A 27,845-nucleotide genomic window follows, 5' to 3' on the forward strand; every position below is an offset into this window, starting at 1 on the left:
AAGGCGTATTTCAGAAGTGTTAAACCTGCTGGGAATTTGATCAATGTAAAAAATGTATCAAGCATTAAGTAAGAAAACTGGCTCTTTTAATGGTAAATATCCAATATTGTCCTTATGGAGTGTAGAAGTAAAGGAGAGCTATCTTTTATGATAAGACGGTTGTAAAAGTGTCCAGCTGTCAGTATAAAGAATAGTTCGAAATCTCTCCGGTGGCGCTAGTAGGTAGCACCGGGAACTAACATGAATTTAGACCTTATTGACTGAGTGAAGTGCGCTGTCAGTTTTTTGAAATTTTATTAAAAATTTTCATAAAGTGATTTATTTAATTTAGGATTTCCTTGTGCAGTAAAACTAGCCGTCCCTGTCTCAGTACGCATCATATAGACTGCCACCTCTGTTATCTAGCCACCTCGGGCCTGGGCTTACCAGGCCTTAAGCCCCACATTCACACTCCTACCTTGTAGGCCGCCTCGTAGTCCGCCTCGTTGGGTAGGATTGTGTATGGGGGTTGCGGACTACGAGCCGTCCTACAAACGGCTAAACGGTAGGACGACTCGTAGTCCGCAACCCCCATACACAATCCTACCCAACGACGTGGACTACGAGGCGGCCTACAAGGTAGGAGTGTGAATGTGGGGCTTTAGGGCAAATCCACCGCTATAGGATATATTTTCTATAGTAAAAATGGGAAAAGTTTGCATCGTAAACAGTTGCCAAAGTGGGCGTAAGAGGAAAAAACAGAAAAATGTTACGAAATCCGTATCTTTTTTCCAACCAACGGTAAGTATGTAATTTTCACTACACCTTATAAAACAAAGTCCCCCGCCGCGACTGTCTGTTCGTGGGTTTGAATGTATCTTTGCGATAAACAAACTACTGGACGGTTTCAGTTCGATTTTCATGTATCAATAGAGTGATTCTTGAGGAAGGTTTACGTATATAATTTGTTGACTATAGTTCGTTTTTTTTAGCATTAGAAAGAACTTGCAAGAAGGTAAGCGATTTTGACATGTCTTTTAATTGAAAAACGCTTTTTAAAATTCAAAAACTATTACTGATGAAAGCAGAAGAATATAAATGATCGTATTAGATTCATAATTGTTACATATTTGCCGTAACTTATTTTTAAAATGTGTTTTTCAATTAAAAGACACATCAAGATTGTTTACCTAATTTCTAATGCTAAAAAAAACGAACTATAGTGCGAAGCCGGTCGCTAGTTATTTAATAAAATATTATATTGTGATTTTTATATTTTTCTTATAAAATTCACAATTTCACTTCAACAATTCTTCATTTTTCTATTAATTCTCAGACTCCGGCACGGTTAGAAAGTTGGAAAAAGTCGTTAGGAATTGCATTAAAAGCAAATGATTATATTTGCCATCTTCATTTTAAAGAAGAAAATATAAATATGTACGAAAAGTTAACTATTAAAGGAGAGCTCAAATATATTCCTACACAAAGAAAAACGCTTAAGGAAGAAGCTGTGCCCACGATTGAGCATCAGTTTATTCCCATTCCCGAACATGAACTCCAAGCCAATACTATTCACATAGAGGAATCTTTCGAACCATACCCCAATCAACCTAAGGACGAGCAGCAACAACAAATCAATGCCGAGCAACAGGAATTATCAGAAGATCAAAATGATTCTAATAATTTAATGGATTATGAAATGATACAACAGGACTTTGCGGAACCATTGTTTAGTCAATATCAGGATACTAATGTAACAATTAATCCAATAGAGAATTTTAAAAGTAAGTTTCGGGCATTTTCGTTGTTGCCGCCTTTTTGGCTACATGCAGAAAATCCTAATGGGCTGGAATTTATGCGAATGGATCCAAAAACTCAGAAGATTAAACATCATATACGTTTAAACGATGATCTAACTGTCACTGTAAGTGTTTATTAATGTAACAATAAAATTCGGTTGGCATGATTTGAATTTGTAACGAAACATAATTGCTATTTAATTGCAGGTAATTTTTCCCAATAATGAACAATTGCCACTAAAGGAGAAAATTAATTCATATGACAACACCTACGATTACTTAAAATCGGTTGAAAGATGGCTTTTGTGCGTTGGTACTCAGATTGACGACAATAAGTAAGTTTTGGTAGATTGTTAACCAAGGGATGAACGCAGTGAGAGTATAGTCCGAGGCTAAAATGATGCCATTCACCCGAGTTAAACACTCTACTTTTCATTTCGAATACGAGGAACCTAGCCCCAAAGCTTGTACTATGGGTGTAGGCGATAATACAACAGTTTGCAGTCGTCTTATGAATATATATACCATAATGTAACAGTTGTATTTAAAATAAAAGGATAACTCGTAAGCCTAATAACTTTGATTTTATTTAACATTTTTGTCATTAAAAATATTGTATGTAACGGTACATTAAATAGGTCTTAATTCTTGAACCTATCCTATTAAAACTCGACTTTTATGTGTATTTTAAGAACCCTTATTATGTAGGTACCTGTAGATTAAAGCACTATTTATACATAAACAATGGTACAGGAGAATAATAAAAGATAAAAACGAATTTATCTAATATATAATTACATCAATTTTCAGATTTTGTAAAGGTGTGATTATTGGTGATGATACTTACGAAAGAAATCAACAGTACCCAAGATGTAAATCTTGTCGAATATTACGAAATCGTTTGCAGAACCGTAATTCCACTTCAACTCTATTACAAAAAATGGCAGAAGCTAAACGGCGCGCTTCAAATCTTGTACATAAATGCAAGCGTCTGAAGAGGACGGTAAGTCTTATGCCGGCTACATACGTAACGATAAATCGTTGCGATAAAACTGTGCAGTCCGACTGTGCAGATAAATCGAACCGTGTGTATGACAAATCGTTACGATAATCGACAATCGGACAATCGGACTGCACAGTTTTATCGCAACGATTTATCGTTACGTATGTAGCCGGCATTAAAGCCGTAACAGACTACCGCACCGCGCCACGACCTTGATGGTGCGGTTAAAATATCTCTTTCACGCTCCAAATTATAGCTACATCCTTAGCCCCCTCCAGACTATGCGCGTGAATCGCGGGCGAAGCCGCGAACGCGAGTGTGGAGTCGATTTCGCAGGTCTGCGTTCTGGACTCCACACTCGCGTTCGCGGCTTCGCCCGCGATTCACGCGCATAGTCTGGAGGGGGCTCTTAACGCACGTACGGCGACCACCTTACGACTATCGATACGTGCGCCGCACCGCACTAAAGTCGCGGTATGGTGCGGTAGTCTGTTACGGCTTTTTATCAAAAACATATTAAATAAATAAATATTAGGGAACATCTAAAGGCCCCTGTACACAATGGGCCAGCGCCGGCCAGGCCAAGGGACGCTGCCATGCGGTAGAATGAGGTAGCAATATCACTTGCTCCCTCTAACGCATAAATGCGTCCCCCAGACTGGCCCACGCTGGCCCATTGTGTACTGGCCTTTACACAGGTCAACCTACCCTAATAGCATTTTCTTGTAGGGATTTTGTTGGGCCTTTGTTTACGTATTAGTTGGGCAACCGTTATATTTGGCCGTACGATTTGCTGGAGGGCCCTCGACAAAGGCCCTCCCGAAGATTCCCAACAGAGGGCCATAAGAGTAATTTTTTCGTTGGGCCTATTTAAATTAATCATACAATTATTCAACGGTGGTGGTTTTGGTTGGGCCTATACACATTTCTTTGATGGTTGGTTAATTGTTACATTTGGCCGTACGATTTGCTGGAGGGCCCTCGACAAAGGCCCTCCCGAAGATTGCCAACAGAGGGCCATTAGAGTAATTGTTTCGTTGGGCCTATTTAAATAAATCATACAATTATTCAACAGTGGTGGTTTTGGTTGGGCCGTGGTTGGGCCTATACACATTTGTTTGATGGTTGGTTAATTGTTACATTTGGCCGTATGACTTGCTGTAGGGCCAACTGCAAAAACATAAAAAAGGGCAATTTTTTCGTTGTGCTTCTGTTTGCAAATTCAACAATTACCCAACGGCAAGTCAGGTAGGTCGGTAGGTAGTCGTGCACCAGGTTGAAGGCCCAACACAGCTTGTCCCACAAAGGGCCAACATTGTAACTTTAACGTTGGGCCTTGTGTAGGATTCTTACAATACTACCGTAGGTAAATAGTTGTGTAATTTATAGTGTGCCTACAGTCTATTATGTAATGGGCTTTTGTTTACGAGTCCTACAGTTACCCTACGTTAAGTGGTTGTGTAATACGACGTTGGGCCTTTGCTGATAAATATTACAATTACACTACGGTAGGCATTGGTTGTATCCACATGAAGGCCCTAGGCAGCAGTTGTTGTTAATCTTCTCTGTATCGTTCCAATTTTAGTATATGTACTGCCGAAGCAAGTACACTTACTATACACTCTAATTTGTATATATACTAACCGCACTTCGAAACTTCGTAAGCGAGATTTATGTTTTTTGAGATTTAAATTGAGAAAATGTTGGTAAAATACAATTTTTTAAATTTATGTGTAAATTTTATAGTTATAGCTATTAGATTTATAAGTTACTTTAAAAAAATATTATGATTATATCCGGAATAATCGAGAAAATAACTATGACTTCGATGTTTGGAGAGAGTAACGCCATCTAGTGACGCCACAAGCAAACTCAACTGGTATTGTTGGGCATCAGTACCACAGCCAATGTTGGTATATGCGATATTTGTGCTCACTGGGCCAACGAATGTTATCGTTGTTTAGCCACCGGTACCAAAATACACAAAGGCCCATTGTTAGGCGTCAGTGCCACAGCCAATGTTGGTAAATACGATATTTGTCATCATTGGGCCATCGGATGATATCGTTGATTAGCCAACGTTACCAAAATAAACCAAGGCCCATTGTTGGGCATCAGTGCCACAGCCAATATTGGTAAATGCGATTTTTGTCATCATTGGGCCATCGGATGATATCGTTGATTAGCCGACATTACCAAAATACACAAAGGCCCATTGTTGGGCATCAATGCTACAGCCAATGTTGGTAAATGCGATATTTGTCGTCATTGGGCCATCGTATGATATCGTTGATTAGCCAACGTTACCAAAATAAACAAAGGCCCATTGTTGGGCATCAGTGCCACAGCCAATGTTGGTAAATGCGATATTTGTCATCATTGGGCCATCGGATGATATCGTTGATTAGCCAACGTTACCAAAATACACAAAGGCCCATTGTTGGGCATCAATGCTACAGCCAATGTTGGTAAATGCGATATTTGTCGTCATTGGGCCATCGGATGATATCGTCGATTAGCCAATGTTACCAAAATAAACAAAGGCCCATTGTTGGGCATCAGTGCCACAGCCAATGTTGGTAAATGCGATTTTTGTCATCATTGGGCCATCGGATGATATCGTTGATTAGCCAACGTTACCAAAATACACAAAGGCCCATTGTTGGGCATCAATGCTACAGCCAATGTTGGTAAATGCGATATTTGTCGTCATTGGGCCATCGGATGATATCGTCGATTAGCCAACGTTACCAAAATACACAAGGGCCCATTGTTGGGCATCCGTGCCACAGCCAATGTTGGTAAATGCGGTATTCGTCACCATTGGGCCAACGAATGTTATCGTTGTTTAGCGAACGGTAGCAAAATACACAAAGGCCCATTGTTGGGCATCACTGCCACTGCGAATGTTGGTAAATGCGATATATGTCATCATTGGGCCAACGAATATTATCGTTGTTTAGCCAACGGTACCAAAATACACAAAGGCCCATTGTTGGGCATCTGTGCCACAGCGAATGTTGGTAAATGCGATGGTGGGCCAATACAAAATTAATGTTGGCTACGGAACGAACCTCATCCCAACGTTTTCCCTACCGTTGGCACCGTGGGCCCCAACGAAAATGCTACTAGGGTAGCCCCAAACTAAGCAAAAGTTGTACTATGCGTACTAGGCGACGCTATAATATACTGTATTTGTATAATTGAAGACGTAAAATAATACAAAAAGAAACTTGAGCAAGAAGTTTTCATACATATTTTTCGAAATCATTTCGAAGTCCCTTAAGGCGTATCCAGATTAGTAAATTTTTCGCCAATCTGATTCAATTGCCCGATCGAATCAGGATCGAAGTGCGGATGCAAATACCAATTTGGCTCGCCGAATTCAACCGCCGATAATGACCGATATTACCGATAAAATGAAGTGCAGATGCAAGAATACCAATTTGTGAGGCCAGTCTGGATACCATTTCTGGATTTTTTCAATGTCTCTTTCAAATCTAAAATTAGAGATTGACGCCAATTTCATTTCTGATAAAATCAACCGATTTGATCAGTCCCGTCTGGATACCACTTTACTTAGCTGTTGTTTTTTATTCGCACACCCGCTTATAGACCAACAAGAAATTGTAGAAATTAAAAAGTGGCAACATCGTAGTGTCGTCCCTTTCAAATCAATCTAAGAAAACGGGACGACACTACGATGTTGCCACATTTTAATTACTACAATATCTTGTCGGCTTATAACTTTATACATTGTACCTACTTGAGTAACGAATTTCATATCGACCGTTCATATAATTGCAGAATATCCAATTAAGAGAGAAAATTTCCTTGGCTAAGGCGCAGTGTGCAAAAAGAAATCGGATACCGTAGTACAAGCATCTATTTCAAAACTACCTGAAGAATTTCAAAATGCCGTGAGATCATGTTTTGAAGCCGCGAAAAAAAATAATACAAAAGGTCGTCGATATACGTTAGAATGGATTTATGAGTGCATGTTGATACGTATAAAAAGCAGGAATACGTATGAATTTATACGTAAAAGAAATATTTTACCCCTTCCTTCTGTACAAACTTTAAATAAGTATCTCTGCAAAATCAGCTGTTCTGCATATGGATTCCAATCCTCTACTTTCTTTAGTTTAAAAGAAAGATGTGAGGCGATGAAGAAGGAGGAGAAACGAAACATTAATAACATTACATTTAAATATAATCTACTAAAATTAACAATAAAATTTAAAAATTTACAAATCACATTAAAGAATAATGATATACAATATATACACAAAAACACAACAATACATACAAAACTAACCTACACCTGTCCTTACATGCCTGTTGCAACAGTGCACAATATAAGGACAGTCAAGCCGATCTGCGATCATCGCCAGGACAGTGTTGGCGCTGGCCCGCACGCGCCGCACCAGCGCAGCTGCGCGCACGCGCATGGTGGCGTGGAAACAGGCCGTGTGGGCCCCCGCGAACATGCCCAAAGCGCTACAGTAGCGGGGCAGCCCCAACACCGCCCTGAATGCGTTATTGTACTGGACGCGGAGCGCGTTGTACGCTCTTTGCGTGTAGTCCGCCCACAGGCCACACGTGTACAGCGACGTGCAGTACGCTTTGAAAAGTACGTACTACAACGAGCAAACCTGCGAGCCAACATGTTCGCCCTTACGCACAACGCCCTCCGCTCCCGCTCCATATCCACATCATCCTTGAGGTCCGCAGTAACAATATGCAGTAGGTACTTGAAACTCTGTACTCTGTCTAAGAGAGCTCCGTTAAGCATGACAGGTGGCACATATTTTTTTAGGATACAGTTCCTACCTAGTCCATATACTTAATGTACCCATCAATATATTTCTGCCTGGTGTTTTTGGGTTTAATTCTTTTGAAATGAGGCGTAACTTTGGGCTGTGGACGTTTTTTATCGCTTACCTTCTTTCTAATGCTAAAAAAACGAACATAGCCATACAAATATTAGTACTATTATAAATGCAAAAGTGTGTCTGTTACCTCTTCACGCTTAAACCGCTGAACCAATTTAGATAAAATTATGGAGATAGTTTGAGACCCGAGGTCCTATATTTTTTATTGAATAATAATTTTGACTTGTTTTCAGAGATTTTTCTCCGTCATGAGATATTCGTGTGGAGGAAACGATCACCCTGATCCCAAAATGTTTGCACAAGTTTACCGATTGGCGTCTTGTTTTTCCCTAATACGCCCTCCGAAAGGTTGTAACGTTTCCGGCAAAGATTTGCTGAAGAACTTACTAGGAGCAAAGGATATGGTAACTGGTTCAAACGAGGCTAAGCAAGCATGGCTGGAAAGCCTCGACCATATACTAGATAATGGTGAACCATTGATTGATGGTTATGAAGACCATGACTACAACGAGGCTGTCACCAGTGACGCGGTGCAGTCTTACATTGCTGGGTACATCGTCCGCAAATTGCGAAAAATCGTAAAATGCAATAATTGTTTGAAACTCATACAAATGAGTCCCAATGAGGGAAAAATGTTAATGAGAAACGACGTAATCGATAAAATGGATTTATACGGCGGGTTAATTTATGCTAGTGACGATCTATTCAATCTGACCAAAATGATAGAGAAATGTGTGTTAAGAGCAATAAGCAAAGCTTTAACCAATATGGAGACGATCAGTGAAATTACGCAAGAATTACAAAAAGAAACATTGATAAAAGTTGGATGTGCCGACCATTCCAAACAAGTATCAAAAAAATTATCGATATGTACGTAGTTATGCGAGCCCACTTTCTGGCAAAATATGAAAATAAACGTTACGACGCAGCCAAAACCAAAACTAAAATGAACAGGAAAAATGCCAAGTTATTGTCTTAATTACTAGTAGTTCGCCCCGAACTAAGAACTCGTATTCGCTGAAAACTACTGCGCACACTCAGGTTTTGATTTCCAACTCAATCTCACTAGTGATACCTACTAATACTTTATATACGAGATTACCGCCACGTGGGATGTTGACTCGACGATCATTGTTGCGATAGTCGTCTCGGATTTTTTTCCGTCATGAGATATTCGTGTGGAGGAAACGATCACCCTGATCCCAAAATTTTTGCACAAGTTTACCGATTGGCGTCTCGTTTTTCCCTAATACGCCCGGTTGTAATGTTTCCGGCAAGGATTTGCTGAAGAACTTACTAGGAGCGAAGGATCTGGTAACCATTGATTCATGGTTATGAAGACCATGATTACAACGAGGCTGTAAACCAGTGACGCGGTTTAGTCTTACATTGCTGGGTACATCGTCCGCAAATTGCGAAAAATCGTAAAATGCAATAATTGTTTAAAACTCATACAAATGAGTCCTAATGAGGGAAAACTGTTAGTGAGAAACGACGTAATCGATAAAATGGATTTATACGGCGGGTTAATTTATGCTAGTGACGATCTATTCAATCTGACCAAAATGATAGAGAAATGTATGTTAAGAGTAATAAGCAAAGCTTTAACCAATATGGAGACGATCAGTGAAATTACGCAAGAATGACTAAAAGGAGCATTGATAAAAGTTGGATGTGTCGACCATTTCAAACATATATTAAAAAATGTTATCGATATGTACGTGGTTATGCGAGCCCACTTTCTGGCAAAATATAAAAATAAACGTTACGCCGCAGCCAAAACCAAAACTAAAATGAATAGGAAAAATGTCAAGTTATTGTCTTAATTACTAATAGTTCGCCCCGAACTAAGAACTCGCATTCGCTGAAAACTACCGCGCAGCGCGCACACTCAGGTTTTGATTTCCAACTCAATCTCACTAGTGATACTTAGGTAAGTAATACTTTATATACGAGATTACCGCCATGTGGGATGTTGACTCGACGATCATTGTTGCGATAGTCGTCTCAGCGGACGGTCTCATAGCGAAGAGTCTCGACCAACACCTAGAGACTGGATCAAGGGTCAGATGCAGGCAAATTGTGACAAAACATTCGCTGATGTTAACAAGAAATAACTCAAAATGTAGTCAATATGATGGGTGCTGAGAAAGGGGCGGCTACAGGGCCTGGGGCCTAGGGCGGCAAAGACTGCAAATCCGCCACTACATTATACATATATAAAAATGTGTTCGGGTGTTTTTTTTTTTGTTTTGTAAGTGTTTTTATATTTTACTTTTATATTAATATTAAAAACGAAAAACAAAAAAGAGCCTTTTATTTCTCGCCGGTAAAACAAACACAATATTATAAACTTAAATTTACATTAGGTTTAGTATTACAATAATATTTAATATTCCTCAAATCAATGTTCTATTATGCTTGGTTATGTAATAAGTAGTAAGTAATTATATTTTTTTCTTGTAATTTATTCTGCCACAACCCCTCCTGTGAGGGTGAAGGCCTCCTCCAGTGATGCTGGTCATCACAATTTCTGTTCTCTATCTTTTTCAACTTACATATGTATATCAATATTAATTTATATATTGGTATTAAATACCTACAAATACAAATAATAAAAAGCTAATAAATACTCTTATCGGGATTCGAACCCGGGACCTCCTGCTTCATAAGCGGGGTCACTACCGACAAGGCTAAAAGACCGTCAATAATTGGTTCACGATGCACAGTGGCGCCGCGGCGCGGCCTATTTAATGTTTTTGAGGGACACTTTTTAATACATGAAGATTGTTTTCCTCATCTCTACCTTCCATAATTGTCCTGTTTAGACATTTAAAACAGGATATAAAAAAATATCTACAAAAAAGTATCAAAATTGCATAAACTTTTTTTAAATAAAAATTTAATCATAACTAGCGATGTGACGAGTCCACTTTTTTTCGATTCGAATCATTCGAATCGATCCGGCCACTGATCCGAGTTGAAATTCGAACTGACTCGACTCGACGGTTTGCGTGGTTCGCGACAAGGTCACGGGCCGCGGAGCCGCAAACGAGTCAAGCGGCAGTTGTTGTAAACAGAACCTTCAGGGCACCGAATTAAGGTTTATTTTTCAATGGCCATACTAGCAGTGAACTCGACTCGGGAAGGCGAATCAAGCGGCAGTTGTTGTAAAAAGAACCTTCGGGCTACGGAATTAAGGTTTATTTTTGAATGGTCATAGTACCAGTGAACTCGGATTGAAACGGCGAATCAAGCGGCAGTTGTTGTAAAAAGAACCTTCGGGTTATCGAATTAAGGTTTATTTTTGAATGGCCTTAGCGTAGCGTTGACTCGGCTCGGAGAGTTGGTGAATTGGCGATTCATTCGCCGAGTCAGCGGATCGGATACCAAGTTACCAGTCAGTTTAGTGGCCGAGTTGATTCGGATTGCCAATAGTCTTGATTCGAATCAACTCATCTGTAGGTTGATTCGGATTATTCGAATCAGATAACTCGACTCGCCCATCGCTAAATTCATAACGTCCCATTGGTGACACAAATATTTTGACAGCTTGTTTGGCAATTTCATTTTAATTGCAAATTCTGCTAATAATGCGGAATTCGTTCCTATTTAATTAATTTTCAATTTAAACCTTAACTTATCGCTTTACTATAATCCTACCTACGACACATTCCTAGACATTTCCATCGAATTCACCTTCGAATCTATAAGCACTAGAAAGTCTCTTTTCCGGTTTGAAAACCCACATTTACGGCTAATTTTGGCGTGTTAGTGTTTGTGTACAGAATACCAAGCTTGTTTCGCGTGACCGAGCGTATTTTCACGATAATTGGGCCGCAAACGCCGTAAATTTCACTAAATTCTCAAGGTAACCCAGTTGGCAGCAGGATGAATAGCTTCCTATCACCGCGTATGATGGTCGGAGCGGCTATAGTCGGCCTCGTCGGGGCCGCCGGAGTGTTCATTTACGAACAAGTATACAACGAGAAGAGGAGGGCGATGCTGGGTCAGTATAACCTACAATAATATAGTTATACTAAGCTAAGTTGGCAATGATTTTGACAGCCCAGACTGCAAGTGTTATATGTGTCGTAGTCAGATCGTATAATCCGCCGTATTACATTACGGCTAGCCGTTTTCAAAAACAGGGGCGTTTTGAAATGCGGCGGTTCGACGATTAGCCGGATTGTCACTGCGATACGTTCTTCAATAAGGCGGCCCACGTTTAGCCGCATCGTACATTGTAGAGTGACCAGTTCTTTCGGTCGCCTACGTAACCGGAGTTTGACAATGTTTGCGATTTAATTTATTTCTACCATGGTCCCACCGCACTACATGTGTTTCTTTTCCAAAACATTTCCTTCACAACTTAAATAGACGGAGCCCCGCAAGCGGGGCTCCTATTTCTGGGCGGTTTGCCCTTCGGGCATCTGAAGTTACCTAACGAACCTAACCTAATTACCTACCTACGCTTTTTTCCCCAAAGTGTAATGTTTTCACGGACGTCTCACTTAATCAATAGGTAGGTAGGTTAGGTTCGTTAGGTAGCTTCAGATGCCCGAAGGGCAAACCGCTCAGAAATAGGAGCCCCGCGAAGCGGGGCTCCGTCTAGTTAAGTTGCGAAAGAATTTTTTTTTTGAAAAGAAACAGTCCGACAAACTCCAGATTTGATGGACACCCCAGCGTTTGTCAGGCAGCGCCACGGGTGCTAAAAATTTGAACTAAAAACTGTCAAAGCGGCGGCTAATGACTCGCTGTATTACATTACGGCTAGCCTTGTTGAAGAACGTATGGCGCCGAATACATTCCGGCGGATTCTCATTCAGCCGCATTCAATACGGCTAATCGTTAAACCGCCGCATTTCAAAACGCCCCTGTTTTTTTAAAACGGCTAGCCGTAATGTAATACGGCGGATTATACGATCCGACTGCGACATATGCATAATTCCATCAATAAAGTTGTGTCAAGATCATTTTGAACACCTCGCCCGCTTAGCAACTTCTGCTGCTCACTGTACAATGTAAAATTTCAAGTATGTAGATACTTGTTATGCATTCATAAATTAATTACATAATAGTTTTAATATGTCAACAAAAGCAGGATTGAATGTACAGGTTGATGAATATTGTGTCTATAGTTCCTTTTTTCTAGCATTAGAAAAAAGGTTAACAATCTTGATGTGTCTTTTAATTGAAAAACACTTTTGAAAAATAAGTCACGGCAAATATGTAACAATTATGAATCTTTACATTCTTTTGCTTTCATAACTTAAATAGTTACTGATTAAAAAAAAAAAAACAATCTTGATGTGTCTTTTAATTGAAAAACACGTTTTAGAAATAAGTCACGGCAAACATGTAACGATTATGAATCTAATTCGATCATTTATATTCTTCTGCTTTCATAAGTAATAGTTACTGATTTTTAAAAAGTGTTTTTCAATTAAAAGACATGTCAAGATTGCTTACCTTCCTTGTGCTTCTTTCTAATGCTAAAAAAACTAACTATAGGTAAATTATAATATAATTTCTACAGCATTACAGTTGTTTAGAGAGTTACTCTCAGTTTCTTTAGAGAGTTACTCTTATTTACATATCAAATACTTGTTAGGTTGAGTAGCTCAATCTAACAGACACGTCTACGCCTCGGCTAGTCTGTGGCCATGAGTAAGCCCATTCATAATAATAATAAAAAAAAACTTGAGCTCGATTTGATTGTATGACTCAGGGGTCTCCTAACTTTTTTCCTTTGGTCCGTTTTCATAACTATGGTTTTCGTAACTGGCTGCCAAAGAAGATTAATTTTTATAATTCATAATTAATTATCAAACAAGAATTTACTTTCTGGTTTCGTAATCGAGTTTCATAACTGGTTATGAAATAAGATTTTTTTTCTGTTTTCGCCTGGATTGGCTACGAAATATGAATTATTTTTCGCTGCGAGAAGATTTTGAGAAGAGAGCAACATCCAGGCTCTTTCTGTACCAATTTTGATAAAAAAAACTTAGATACAATAAAAGTACCTACAATGTCCAGTCAGCATCAGATATACCTGAGCGGGTAAGGTGTCCAAGAAAACATATACACTTCAATTGTCACAAAAATAAGGACATCTAAGTTGTCATTTTAGCATAGGCTTTCAGTTCGTCACATATATCTTAACTTCTGAATTTTTCTTTAACACATACACCCTTATTTAATCACAATGACAATAACGGTTAGAAACTCAGTGGTAACTAAGCACTCAAATTCAAGCTGCTGTCATTAATACCTACACGCACTGCCAATCACGTACGTCAGCAGCCAGGGTGCCACCAGTTGCTAAGCAGTTGTTATTTCAATGGTAACTAAGCATCAACATTTTCTCTGTTTAACTTTTAAAAAAATACTGTAGCAGCTACGAATGGACACCTCCTTTCTAAAGAATTATTTTATCGTCAAGTGTCAAACTTAGACAATAAAAAGTAGGTTTTACGAGAATGATAGGTTTTTTATTTTAACTGTCATAGGCGGCCGTTCTTCCAAATCGTAGAGTATATTATATGTTAATATATTCATTTAGCCCGCTTATTGTACTAAAATATACTATATAGTACTAAAATACGATGCTCCGAATCGATCAAAGAACGAAGGAGAAAATAATAGAATTGAAACTTAACACGTTCTCTGTCCCAATCTGACATGTAAACCTTATGGCTATGTAATAGAGGCTAGCCGTTAAAACCATCACTGCCATGCATATACACCTAGAGATGGGTAGTGAGTAAATACTCACGGGTAAATACCGAGTAAATACTCAGTATTTACTCAATATACCCGTATTTACTCGTTTATACCCAAATTGGTGGGTATAAACTATTTAGAGTGCTGAAAGGGGCATATAAATTTGAAATATAGGTGTATTTTGTAAGCCGCTACTGGATTAAGTACTCAAAATTGTAAGAAATGTATTTTTAAGAGGGGCACTCCATACATGTAACTAATTGTCACAAAAAAAAATTTCAGAAACCACCAACGTGTTGCACATCATTAAATGGGTCTTTAAAAATAACTGGAATGTATCTAAGAACATTTTTGGATAAATTGAATATTTTGGAAAAAAAACCGTTTCGAAAGGCCAAAATAATGTTTATCTCTCTATAACTTTAGACCCAAAGTTCAGAAAAAATATGAAAACATATCGGGAGATTAGCCGTATAATAGAGTACAAAAAACAATATTTTGAACATCATCGGTTGAGCCATTTTTGAGTTTTCTTTAAAAAACCCTTAATAAAAGGTCGTAAGTGCCGCGTAAACACACACTTTTTGCGCGACATGCAGTTATCTAGAACATCAATAGAATTTAAGTACCATATTTTTAAAGTAAATACCTTCTTATTTAAAACAAAATTGTTAACTTTTCATTATCACAATTTGCCTCTCACTAATAATTACCTTTTTTTCCTAAATTAAGCGTCCTATATGCTTTTTATTTTAAAGATATTGTTAATACACGTTAGCACTCTTCAATAAAAGACAATTTTGTTCTTAAATCTCACTTTTTGAATATTTTATAAGCAATCGTTTTTACCCACCTAAATGAGTAAATACGGGTATTTATCGGGTGCTTTGAGTAAATATCGAGTAAATACTCAGTATTTACTCACCCCTACCCATCTCTATATACACCTACGTAATATGCTAACTGTTGACCATAGGAATGACGAATTTTGTTTTTACAACTTAGCAGAGAGGATAGAGTATACGGAGTTATATACAGTATGTATCAGAACGAAAGGCCAAGAAAGAGACCCATTAATGTTTAGGTCATACTGAGCAACTTTTACTATGGGACCAACCCCGAAACCCCGGAAAAAAATTACTCTCCCATAGAAAATTTCAACATCAGACCAGCAAAATGTATGAAACTTCCAAGTATTTTTCCGCGTTGTCGGAGTTGGTCCCATAGTAAAAGTTGTTCAGTATGACCTAAACATTACTGGGTCTCTTTCTTGGCCTTTCGTTCAAACTAACGTTCGTACTAACAATAAGTTCAAAGATATACAGTATGTATCAACATACTGTATATCTTTGAACTTATTGTTAGTATAACCTGCAGTATAACCTAGCAGTAAACATCAAATGGCATTCCGCACACGAGTAATCTAAGGAACGCTTACTGCGGGTTCAAACCTACAACGTCCTATTAGAAAGTCGTACATACTCTACATGTGACATATCTTCAAAAAACATATAAACTTATGCGAAATTAATATAAAACTACAAATTAATAATAGAAATGAAACCCAAAAAAAAAGCTGTAATCTCTAGGTGCGTCCGACTGAGATTTGAACCCGCGGTCTCTGCTTTGAAAAGCAAATGCCTTAGTCACAAGACCACAACGTGCCTTGACAATTGGCTCTAAATTCGGCTTCAGTTAGCTTTCGCTATGTGTCACTCATTCGTTTTGATGATTCTATTCAATAAAAGAAATAGTTTTCAGTAAGCTGACTGACAGGCCTCTGTCAATGGTTGAAGAGCAAAACGTGAGATAGATGTATGTGATGACAAGACTGTACTGCTTTCGATGATTGTCAAAACGCTTTACCTGAAATTAACATAGCTATTATTCATTCAATATACGACCATACACGTATGCTTTAAACGTCTATTTTTCCATATTGTTCAGATATATTTGACACGTTGACCGCTTAGATACCAATGGTTTTGTGACAGCTAAGGTATCAATGATTTGTTGTAAGTGTAGAAATTAATGAATAGCGACTGTTAAGATATTTGTGACATGTTGAGCGCTCACAAGTAAATGCTACCATGACAGTCAACAACTTTTTGACAGTTTAAACGTTTACCTCTCTTTGAGCACCTGGAGTGTATAGCGACTTCTGCTGCTGACTGTCCAATTATGAAAAAAGAAAAAGTAATAAGTTTTGATAATTAATTACGAACGAAGAAAAAATATTCGATTACGAAAGCAGAGAGTGAATTCTTGTTTGATAATTAATTATGAAACAGGAAAACTAAATCTTCTTTGGCAGCCAGTTACGAAAACCATAGTTATGAAAACGGACCAAAGGACTTTTTTTCCTGTGGGCCATATCGCGCCTCAGAATTTGACGAATGACTTAACGGGCAGTGATGAAGCAGTTAAAAACTTACTCTTTCTATCCTTTGGTTTGGTTATAATTTTCACTAATCTGTTTGCTACAATAGTCCCAATGCCTTCTGAGACCCATTCATGGGTGTCTATTGTTGCACCTGTGAACAGGTTCCAGCAGGCGTTCTACAGGACATTAAAGCACTCCAAGGGGCCTCTACGTGTTGGACCTGTGTCCCCACGCAAGCCTATCAAAAAACTGGGATTATAGGCCCGGAATATCCAAGGTGATACAGTAATCTGAGACAATGTGGTGAGCTTACTACTTACTTAATAATAAAACATGTTGTTATTTCAGTGAGTGAGATGGCCCGCTTAGACAAGCAAGTCTCCTCCATGAGAACAGAACTGGAGGCTTTGAGGGAACTGCAAAAGGAAAAGTAAGTTACAAATAAAGTTATATTTAGAATCTACTCCTTAAATATCAGTAAACCTGATACATATAAAGGTAGGGACAAACTGAGCCCATAAACACAACATATGCAATTGCATTATAAAATCTCAACCCTGAAATTTGTATTGTATGCTTAGAAACATACTCAGTTTCTCCCTACCTTAAACGAGGCCTAGTTTAGTTTCCCCTCTGCATTGGAAGGTGAGATGGTCTCTTTTGTAAAATGTCATTTCTGCACTATTAATCTGGCGGTGCCTATCCTATGGTCTGCTTTTTGCAATCCAAGAATTTTGAATCTTAGGATATGAACCGCCAGAACTTGACACTCTTCAGCCAAAACTCCTCCTTGGTGAAGGTGATAATGAAACTTAACAAACCATTTCATATCATTCCAGTCAGCTGCGGCAGAAACAGAGGCGGCGTCCGCGGCCCAAACCCGCCGCTAAGCCAGCAGCAGAAGGCGATGTGGTTGACGCCAGGGAACAGAGCTACGCCTCAGATTCAGAGTACTTCACTGACTACCAGTCCGTGTTAGGTAAGAAAAACTTTGCTTTAATTTATTCCCAAAGACATTTAATGGAAGTAGGGGGTGAATAAAAATATTGCTTCACATGTTGTATACCGCCTTTAGCACTAGAAAGCTGTTATGAATTAAGATTTCACAAAAACGCAAGCTAGAAAGACGCATCTGTTTGCTGTGGTCGAAATATTCTGAAAGGAGGGCTATAGTGACTACATATATATTACTTAACCAGAGATGTGAAAAATACTTTATAAAAAGTATTTAAATACAAAATACAAATACTTCCTTGATAATACTATTTCAAATGCAAAATACAAAATCGTTTTTGAATTTGTATTAAAATACAAAATATAAAATAGGTATTTTCAAAATACTTAAAAATACAAATACTTTGCGATAAATGGTACTCTGAGTAGTGAATACCTAGTCTGAATTAAAAAGTATTACTCGGAATTTCCCAGTTGAAAAGACTCTCTTTATTCTTTGGAATCAATCCTCTATCTAAAGTGCAAATTTCTAGTTGTTTGCTCATATTAACCGGTAGGATGTAGGTATGGATGATGGTTTTTAACGGCCAACTTTTAAAGCATTAATTTGTAATGTTTTACAGCTAGTATAATGCCACTCGTTAGTGTGATGAAAACGTCTCATTTGTGTTTCACCAGGGCAGAAAAGTTTGTTCTCCTCTCGTGCCTTGAAACCCTCGCAACACTAAAGATTCCACTTTTTTAACCACTCGCTACGCTTGTGGTCATGTGCGACGTTACTAAGTAGATTCAACAGTTCCATGTTAAAAGAATGAGAGAGTTGCCAGGATTGTAACATCAGAAGAGATTGTAACTCCTACCTACATTACCTACCTACTATAAAGTATTTTGTATTTTGAAAATAGAAAATAGGTCCCAAAAACTATTTCAAATAAAATACAAAATAGTTTTCTTCAAAAGGTATTTAAATACAAAATACAAAATAGGTATTTTGCATTTTGTATTGGCATTTTAAATACAAGTATTTCAAATAAGTCACATCTCTGTACTTAACAATATAAGTGTCTTGGCTGTAGCTGTAAACTTATAATTTGTGTTTGCCTGAATAAAGAATATGAAAGAGCCAATAAAGAATATAGTAAGAACTATTAAAAAAAAAAAAAAAACATTTATTTCAGGTTACCAGGACCCATATTACATTCACAAAAAATAATTAAATTAAATATTAGAGCATTTAATATTGCTATTGAGTAGGCATTATTAGGTACCAGAATTAACACTTTAACTGTCCCTCGCCTTCACTACTCACATGGATCGATACGTCCGTGCATTACAGGTAATGCACAAATGTATAGAGCATTCCCATTTCTGACGTCACTTGGACGTGACAGAGCTAGTTTGATGGTGCATGTCATATACTGGAGTCAGTTATGTAACGCTGCCATACATGACCCAAAAAAATTTTATTAAGCTATGAGCTTCATCACATCTGATATTTGAGTAATTCTAAGCATTTCTAGCGTGAAGTGGGGGGGAGGGTGGGGTACAAAGACGGCCGCCATCCGTCATCTTTAAAAAAAATCTACTCTGATCCTGGTGGGTACTAGGGCAAGTTTGGTATCATTTTCGTATAAACCAAAGACGTAGAATTCATTGCTGATATTTGTTTTTTCAATTTCATAGTAATTTTACAAGAAAAACGTAAAAAGGTGAAAAATTTGGTTGGAGATTTTTGCTACGCGGAGCCGAAACTACAAAAGATAGAAAGTCGAAATTTGCACACTAGATTACATTTATAAAGTGTACAAGAGATAAGAAGCGATTTTGAGAAATTCAACCCCTAAGGGGGTTAAAAAGGGGATGAAAGTTTGTATGGGGTTCAAGTTTTATTTTAAGCTAGGAATTTGAAACTTCGTAAAACGATATATTATTAAAATACAAGAAAACTAATTTCAGCGTTTTTGAAAATTCATCCCCTAAGGTGGTGAAAAAGGAGTTGAAAGTTTGTATGGATATCAAAAAAATTTTCGAACGCGGGACTTGAATCTTTGTATTTGGGGATATTATTAAAAGACAGGAAAAGTAATTTCAGCGTTTTGTAAAATTCATCCCCTAACAGGGTTAAAAAGGGGTTGAAAGTTTGAATCCATTACAAATCCGAGTAGACACACATTTCTTATTGGCTCCCAGGCTTGAAATGCTTAGAATTACTCAAGGAACATATGTGATGAAGCTCATAGCTTAATAAAAAATTTTTGGGTCAACTTTATAACTGCTTCCGCTAATATAACGCACGGACGGTAAACGTGTTAATTAGTTTTATTTGCACTCAACTCTCAAACGGAGCAGCAGGTGACGTTCACGAGGCTGCATTATACATACCGTTGGCGTCGCTATATCATCACCAACTTCGCACATACCTAGCCAATAGCTTACATTTCCGATTTTAATAACAAAACTACCTAAGTGTAGCAATTCATTTCGACATATGTATATTATTACTGCACACTCAGGGGCATTGCGGATGGGTCCGTTTGTGTGGCAATTACTACACAGCGTGGCCCGTTTTCACTGTTCCTTGAGATTGTATGCTTAGTTACGTATTTTTAAATTACTTACTACGTTGTTCTTACCTACCTTTTAATTTTATTAATATTTATTTATTTAAACTTTATTGCACAAAATATATACAACAATTTACAAATGGCAATTTATTTATTTATTTTTTTATTTTTTATTTATTGAACACAATGTAAGCTTACAGTTATAGACCAAATCACTTACACGCTAGAAAAACAGATACATTGTCAAAATAGTAACAATTAAAAACATACAAAAATATAAAAACATGCACATAAAAATGTCATACAAATTAAAATTATAATTTTACGTACACTCTAAGAAAACAAGAAATTAAAATCAGAAATAGGGTAAAACAATAAAAATAAAGTAAATTAAATTAAATATGGTAATATTGTGTTTAATGAACCTCCAGGTCTGTTTGTATTACCTCTCAGTTTCTGTACATTGTGTACAACATATGTAATATGTTTATTATGACTGTTTGTGTTCTAAATAAATAAAAATAAAAAAAGTTCCGTGAGACACAGAGAGACATATTAAATATATTGAAAACGGGTCACTCACGTATCTGCGCCGGTCCGTCACCGTAAACGCAAGCTCCTGATGAAGTGATAACACTCCTCGGTACGGAGTGAAACATGTCGAGCGTTTTAAGTCGAAGGTATCGTCTTGGGTCGTCCCATTCGTATTTCGTCAAGATCTTAAATTAGTCCTATTCTGCTTTCGTCACTCATTCTAAATTCGTCACAATCATCGGTGGCTTTCAATATATAATGAGTGACGAAACCAGAATAGGACTAATTTAAGAACTTGACGAAAAACGAATGGGACGACCCAAGACGATACCTTCGACTTAAAATACGTGAGTGACCCTTTTTCAATATATTTACATTTCCGATGTTTTACAGGCACAGACCATGAGTTAGACAGCGAAGAGTTCTATGACGTGCACACAGATGATGATGATGATACGCTGCGGGAGAGTCTGCGCAACGGACATGCGCACGAACTCGATGACGTACGTTCAGAACAGTTTTAATAAGCTATAGTTCGTTTTTTTAGCATTAGAAAGAACTTGCAAGAAGGTAAGCGATCATGACATGTCTTTTAATACAAAAACGCTTTTTAAAAATCAAAAACTATTACTTATGAAAGCAGAAGAATATTAATGATCGTATTAGATTCATAATTGTTACATATTTGCCATAACTTATTTTTAAAATGTGTTTTTCAATTAAAAGACACATCAAGATTGTTTACCTTATTTCTAATGCTAAAAAAAAACGAACTATATATTCCCTATTGTTTTTCATTTTGGATGTTAATAAGTTTTTGGCAAACATTTTGATTTTTGGTGCAAGCTTTTATCGCTGACTGTACTTTTCTCTAATGCTCATCGAGACAATTCTAAAAACTCCTAACACAATTAGATTGCGTTGTTGCATCATAGAGTTCCTATGGCCACCTCCTGTCTCCATCATCAGATCAGCTCGATGGTAATATCTTCCTTCCTTGGCGTATCCGGCAATGGCGACTCCATCAACAATTCTTATCCGGATTATGAAATGCCCTTATGTGGTTCGCAAAACCAAACTTTCTCTTGAAAATGCGGTCACACGATGCGCAATGGAGTTGTCCAATCGAGTTGCGGGTGTATGTGTAGGAGGGCTCAGGTCGCGTCTTGCGGACATGACGCTTAGCATCTAGGCATTTGAACTTGCAAGATTTGACTACAGACAACGGGACAGGTGAAACTAAATAAAAGCTTGTAAAAATAAAACTATATTTTACAAGCTTTTATTTACTTTCACCTGACCGTTGTCTATATGTTTGTCTGTCTGTGTGTAATCAATCAAATCTTGCAAGTTAAATTTGATCCACTTCCCGGTTTCCGATTGAGCTGAAATTTTGCACACATACGTAAGTCGGGTGACAATGCAATATTATGGTGTCATCGAGCTGATCTGATGATGGAGACCGGAGGTGGCCTTAGGAACTCTGTGATAAACTGATAAAACAACGAAACCTAATTGTGTTTGGGGTTTCTAGAATTGTCTCGATGAGTATTACTTGCCTGTGGAAAAAAAGTACAGTCGGCGATAAAATCTTGTACCAAAAATGAAATTTTTACCAATAACTTATTGTTAAATATCAAATGTGTTCATCCCTACGGTACTATGTATACAGGACGCGTCAGAGAAGTCGGACGGACGGCCGGCGGAAACGGCCTCCAACGCGTCCACCGCCACGTTAAGAGACAAGACGCCGAGGGTAAGCAGACTGTCATAAACTTATGCACATTAGGCCAAATAGCTGGTTTGATAGTGCACGACAAATCCCCCCCCCCCCCCCACACTAAATGAGATGTGGTTCTCGATGGCTCCCGGTCTGTATCTGCTCAAGTCGACTAGCTAAGAACCAACTCTGTCAAATTTCAGCGCATAGGGGCTATTCATAATTACGTCATTTCAAATTAGGGGGGGGGGGGGGTCTGGACATCGGATGATGGTAGCATGACGTAGGAGGAAACAGGGTCATTCGAAGCATGATTTTTGGATGATTTTAGGGGGGGGGGGGTCGAAAATCGTCAAAAATCGATGACGTAATTTATGTACAGCCTCATATCATAGTCGCAAAGTGCAAGGTTCCTATACAACGGCATGCAGTAACAAACCAGCTAAAAGATATAGTGCAATATCTTTTCGAGCGATGGCGCCATAACCTTCAGCCTATTGTCGAGTAGATGGCGTTAATATTAATATTTAACAAGTTAACACATATCAGTGAAAGAATAATGATCATAGTCAAATGGCGTTCTAACAGTTAATCTTCTGTCGAAAGATGGCAGTAAATGTACTGTAGCTACATAATTTACCGTCACAGTAACTCTCTTTTTTAAATTATTTTTGATTATACTGAGTAATTAAATTATTACTCGAGGCGACATCTTTTGATATTTAACAATTTTAACAAATATCAGTTAAAAAACAACAATCAAAGTCAGATTACGTTCTAAAAGTTTTCATCATGCGTCGAAAGATGGCAGTAAATTTACTGTGACAACAAAATGTACTTTTGTTAATACCCCTCTATACTGAATTCTCTTTGGTTTCATTTCATTTTCAGTCTCGTTTTTAGAACATATAAAAATGTATGTACTAATTATATCTTTATTTCCAGGTTAATTAGAAATATATTTGCCATATTTGGGACGACACCACCGTAGATACTAGATGACATCGTGAAGCCGATACTCGAATATACTCAAGTTACAAGTTAACCAATAAGGGCCACTTGTACCATCCCACTAACCCGGGGTTAAGTGGTTAATTCGTTAATCCAGTGTCATATTGTACTGGTAACCATGGTAAGTCTAGGTTTAACCGGTTAACCCCGGGTTAATGGAATGGTGCAAGTGGCGGTATGAATGTAAATTGGACCTTATGCTAGTTGACATAAGGCATTGTTTATATTGGTTAGAGTGTAGTCGAAAATGTTGACAAATATTAATAGTAATTATGGACAAATGAAATAATTATACTAAGTAGAAAGGGGTCATCCATTAATTACGTCACACGTTTAGGGGGTGGGAGGGGTCAAGAAAATGTGACATGTTGTGACATGGGGGAGGGGGGAGTCACAAACATTGTGACGTCACTTTAACTTCATCATTATTCATCAGTAACCGAAAATTAATTTATATTTTTTTATTCGCTGTACATTTAAATAATGAGGTTTTGGAAGTAGGTAATTTTCGTTCCTAATTGGTTTTGTGTTATAAAATTACAAATATTTCTTTTACCAAAAATATATTTTTATTAAAAAAATAATGCCGAGTTAGTATTGCCGATTTCGTTGAAAACAAAATTGCCTAAAATGTGACGTCACACCAGGGAGGGATTAGCAAAATGTGACCATGTGTGACAAGGGGGGGGGGAGGGGTCAAAAAACCTAGAAAAACGTGTGACGTAATTAATGAATGATCCCAAACGCTACTGTAAATGATGTGCCTGATACATAATAAAAAGCATTAAAACACGAGTGTGGGTATATGAAACTCGCTTTCAGCTCGTTTCATTAAAACATCATACGAATGTGATCGATACTGCAAAGCGGCGGTCGTAACATAGGGGACCTGAACATATAATAGAATGTTTCTAATATGCGAGTTGTGTATGTAACTGTACAGTCAGCAGCACAAGTTGCTAAGCGGGCGAGGTGTTCATAATGATATTTACGCGACATTATTGTTAAGAGAATAAGAGCGTGTCAAGGTAACTTTAAACACCTCGTGCGCTTAGCAACTTTTGCTGCTGACTGTACATAAGCATTAACCTTTAGGACGCCAATAACTGACATACCCGCATCGTAGGTCCAACGCCAAAGACCGATTAATCCGTCATAGACCACAGAGCAACACAGACCTACGTGCATATGCATAAAGTTCAATTTCAGTTTTAACACTTCGGTGACGTGGCGTCCGAGTGACAGCTTTTGTGTTTTACACGACGTCGAAAAGGTTAGAGATCCGCTGCAGACTTTTCTTGGTCTGACTCTAAACACACATCACAACTCCCTTATTATTAAACTCGCGTCGCTTGCCCGCACCCGTGTTTTATACTTTTCATTATGTAACAATCAAATAAAATACTATTTCAACACTATTACTTTTCCATTTTTAGTGTTCCGTACAAAACTTTGTTTACGGAACACTTATGGGATCACTTCGGTCTTGTTATTACTAATCATATTTGCAAACATTTATAACTTCGAGGTAAATAGTACATAGCTTAATAGTTCATATATAGCATTGGTGCTATAACATAATACATAGTCTAATAAACATACCCCGGCCGGCGAGAGCAAAAATGCGTTGACAGCTTAATAGTGCGAGGACACACACTTTGGTCGATGTCGATAAAAACAACACGATGTACTGGACCACCGTTATGATATGCAGAAGTATTAATTATTGTTGTAAACAAAATTAAAACCAAGTGTTTGTATTTATTCAGTATTTTATGTAATTTTCGTAATATACAATTAGCATTTTTTCTAAATTTTCTGATTTTAAACTCCTTCGCCTTGCCGATAAAATCCATTTCATCCAACTAAAGGACCGTTCTAAATCTACTGTAGTAATCGGAGCAAAACGAAATAATTCATAGTGATTATGAATTGGTTCTGTATTAGGTAGTTCCACTTCTCTGCCAGATATCAATTTATTTAAATTGTTTAAAGTTAAAATGCCAACGTTCTTCTTCAACACATTCTGATACTTATTGTGAATAACTTTATAATAATAATAATTTTATGTTGATAGAAAATTGTTTTAGGGTTATTCTTAGAAACGCGTGGAGGTATCAATAGCGGAGTCAGTTATGAAGTTGACCCAAAAAAATTTTATTAAGCTATGAGCTTCATCACATATGATCTTTGAGTAATTCTAAGCATTTCAAGCCTGGGAGGCAATAAGGGGAGGGGGGGTACAAAGATGGCCGCCACCCGTCATCATTAAAAAAAATCTGTTCTGGTCCTGGTGGCTACTAGGGCAAGTTTGGTATCATTTTCGTATAAACCGGAGACGTAGAATTCATTGCTGATATTTGTTTTTTTCAGCTTCATAGTGATTTTACAAGAAAAACGTAAAAAGATGAAAATTTAGGATGGAGATATTTGCTTTGAGAGCTAATAACTTTTGTATAGTGGCCAAAAATATCATATAAAAAATACTATAATAAAGCGTAATTCATGTAGATTCTAAACATATACACGTTGAGTAATATCCTACTGCAAAAAGATGGTGAAAAAATTATTAAATGACCGCAGCGCGGGTAGTTGGACTTTTGTTTATCTTGCGGACCGTCGTTTATCTTACAAAATGATCGAGTACGAGTATCTACGTAGGTATGCTTACTTTGCTAGATTTTATGATGACGAATAAAATACTTTCATCCAGACATAATTCATCATACAGACATAATTTTATGCACTTTAATTTTAATGCACTTGCAACGATTTGAGTGGGGCCTAGTGTTATTTGACCGGTGTTTTCTGTAAGGTGGAGGTAAGTACGTACTTCCCCAGTTGGGCTCTGCTCGGATAGATCTGGAATGACATCCGCTGTGCTGTGCCCTACCACACAAAGCGAGATGACATTTACAGTGCCCATACCTCTCTTTTGAACGTAGTTTAAGGATATACCCGGGTCCAAAATTGGGTCCGAGAAACAACTATTATAAATGAAATTATTCTAATAAAATAACGCTCTTATTTTTGCTGATAATATTAAAACACTATTTATGAGAGAAATTGTACTACTTAGGAAGAGGCAAAATATTTATTTTCACGATAATTTTCATGCTATAACTCACTTTAAGTAATTTTATAGGTACTTACTTGTTGTTTTTAATAAATAACTTCAACCTGCACATTGGGATTTGATTTGGTTTGATTTTGTTTGATATTTTACATTTAATATTTGCTTCAGGTTGGTGTGGTGAAAAATTCTGTGTTTCACTCGGCGGCAAATTTTGTTTAACCCTCGTTCTTTGAAACCCTTACAACGCTCAAGATTCCATTTTTCGAACCACTCACTACGCTCGTGGTTCATTTTTGAAATCTTCCGCTTGATCGGGTATCAATATTAGCACGAGCGGTTAAACAACAACTTTGCCCCCTTGTAAAACAAATAACTATTATGCGGAGAGCTTACATTTAGAAATCATAACAGCTATTAGTGAGGATGTTAAGTGCAAACACCTTTTTTTTCTTGATTAAAGCATGAAACTTGGCACAGTTGTTCCTTATATCAAATAAAGCCGATTTCGATCGGTAGCCCGAAGGAGCCCCCCCTCTGGGGCCCGAGAGGGGGGGTCAAAGTACCGCTCCGCCCGGCTTCATTCTTAAAATTCTAACAGGCCCCGTTAAGCTAATAGGTCATATTTGGTATCAATTTCGGATAAATCAATAACGTAGAATTCATTTCTGATATAAAAAAATTGCAATTTGTAGAAAAAAATTTAAAAAAAATTAAAAAATCTAATTTTTCAAGTGTAATATTTATTTTTTATTTAGTATCAAAATTAAACTGCCTGGTTTTTCTACATATAAAAAATATGACAATAAAGCCTATTTAATGCAGATTTTAAAAACGTAACTTGTCCTTACCTTTATTAAAAGAAAATTGCATAAAAAAAATCTTATATCGTCTCGCGCGGTGAATATCTTTTTACCGACATCGGCATCGTTATGGACAACATCCGAAGTACACACTCTGGAGACCGATTAAATGTATTGTTTGTTGTTGTAGATCCTTTATAGATCCTATTATAAAGATAGAAAAGTGTACAAATACTATTTTTTATGTGTCGTTCAGTAAAAAAAGGGACCTAGGAATAAATTATCATAGAGCCTCGCGTTTGTATAGAAGCATACTCGTATTTAATTAGTGTAAACCACTCCATGGACTCCATGGTCGCTATTCTCAATGAATAAGAAGTAAACTGTAAGTATTATTAAAT

At 37.5% G+C, this 27,845-nt stretch overlaps 3 protein-coding genes across 4 annotated transcripts; 2 read left to right on the forward strand and 1 right to left on the reverse strand.

The window, feature by feature from the left end:
* The first annotated feature begins 650 nt into the window (after positions 1-650).
* Positions 651-3,045, forward strand: LOC134677961 (uncharacterized). Of its 2 annotated transcripts, XM_063536394.1 has the most exons (3): positions 651-1,903; positions 1,986-2,113; positions 2,589-3,045. In XM_063536394.1, the coding sequence occupies exons 1-3, from the start codon at positions 1,415-1,417 to the stop codon at positions 2,887-2,889; spliced, it is 918 nt and encodes a 305-aa protein (XP_063392464.1). In that variant the 5' UTR covers positions 651-1,414; the 3' UTR covers positions 2,890-3,045. The 2 variants fall into 2 exon arrangements, with proteins under 2 accessions (XP_063392464.1, XP_063392465.1); XM_063536395.1 differs by having other exon boundaries at positions 1,986-3,045.
* A 4,049-nt stretch (positions 3,046-7,094) lies between these two features.
* Positions 7,095-7,576, reverse strand: LOC134677803 (uncharacterized). Its single transcript, XM_063536231.1, has 2 exons — positions 7,463-7,576; positions 7,095-7,421 (listed from the first exon to the last, which is right to left on the reverse strand). Exons 1-2 carry the CDS (start codon positions 7,574-7,576, stop codon positions 7,095-7,097), a joined length of 441 nt encoding a protein of 146 aa, XP_063392301.1.
* Positions 7,577-11,201: 3,625 nt separating this feature from the next.
* Positions 11,202-23,888, forward strand: LOC134677902 (uncharacterized). Its single transcript, XM_063536346.1, has 6 exons — positions 11,202-11,685; positions 17,134-17,215; positions 17,625-17,764; positions 21,231-21,340; positions 22,510-22,593; positions 23,503-23,888. The coding sequence occupies exons 1-6, from the start codon at positions 11,568-11,570 to the stop codon at positions 23,509-23,511; spliced, it is 543 nt and encodes a 180-aa protein (XP_063392416.1). The 5' UTR covers positions 11,202-11,567; the 3' UTR covers positions 23,512-23,888.
* Positions 23,889-27,845: the final 3,957 nt, after the last annotated feature.

Source organism: Cydia fagiglandana, chromosome 27, assembly GCF_963556715.1.
Source record: "Cydia fagiglandana chromosome 27, ilCydFagi1.1, whole genome shotgun sequence".
Taxonomy (NCBI): Eukaryota; Metazoa; Arthropoda; class Insecta; order Lepidoptera; family Tortricidae; genus Cydia; species Cydia fagiglandana.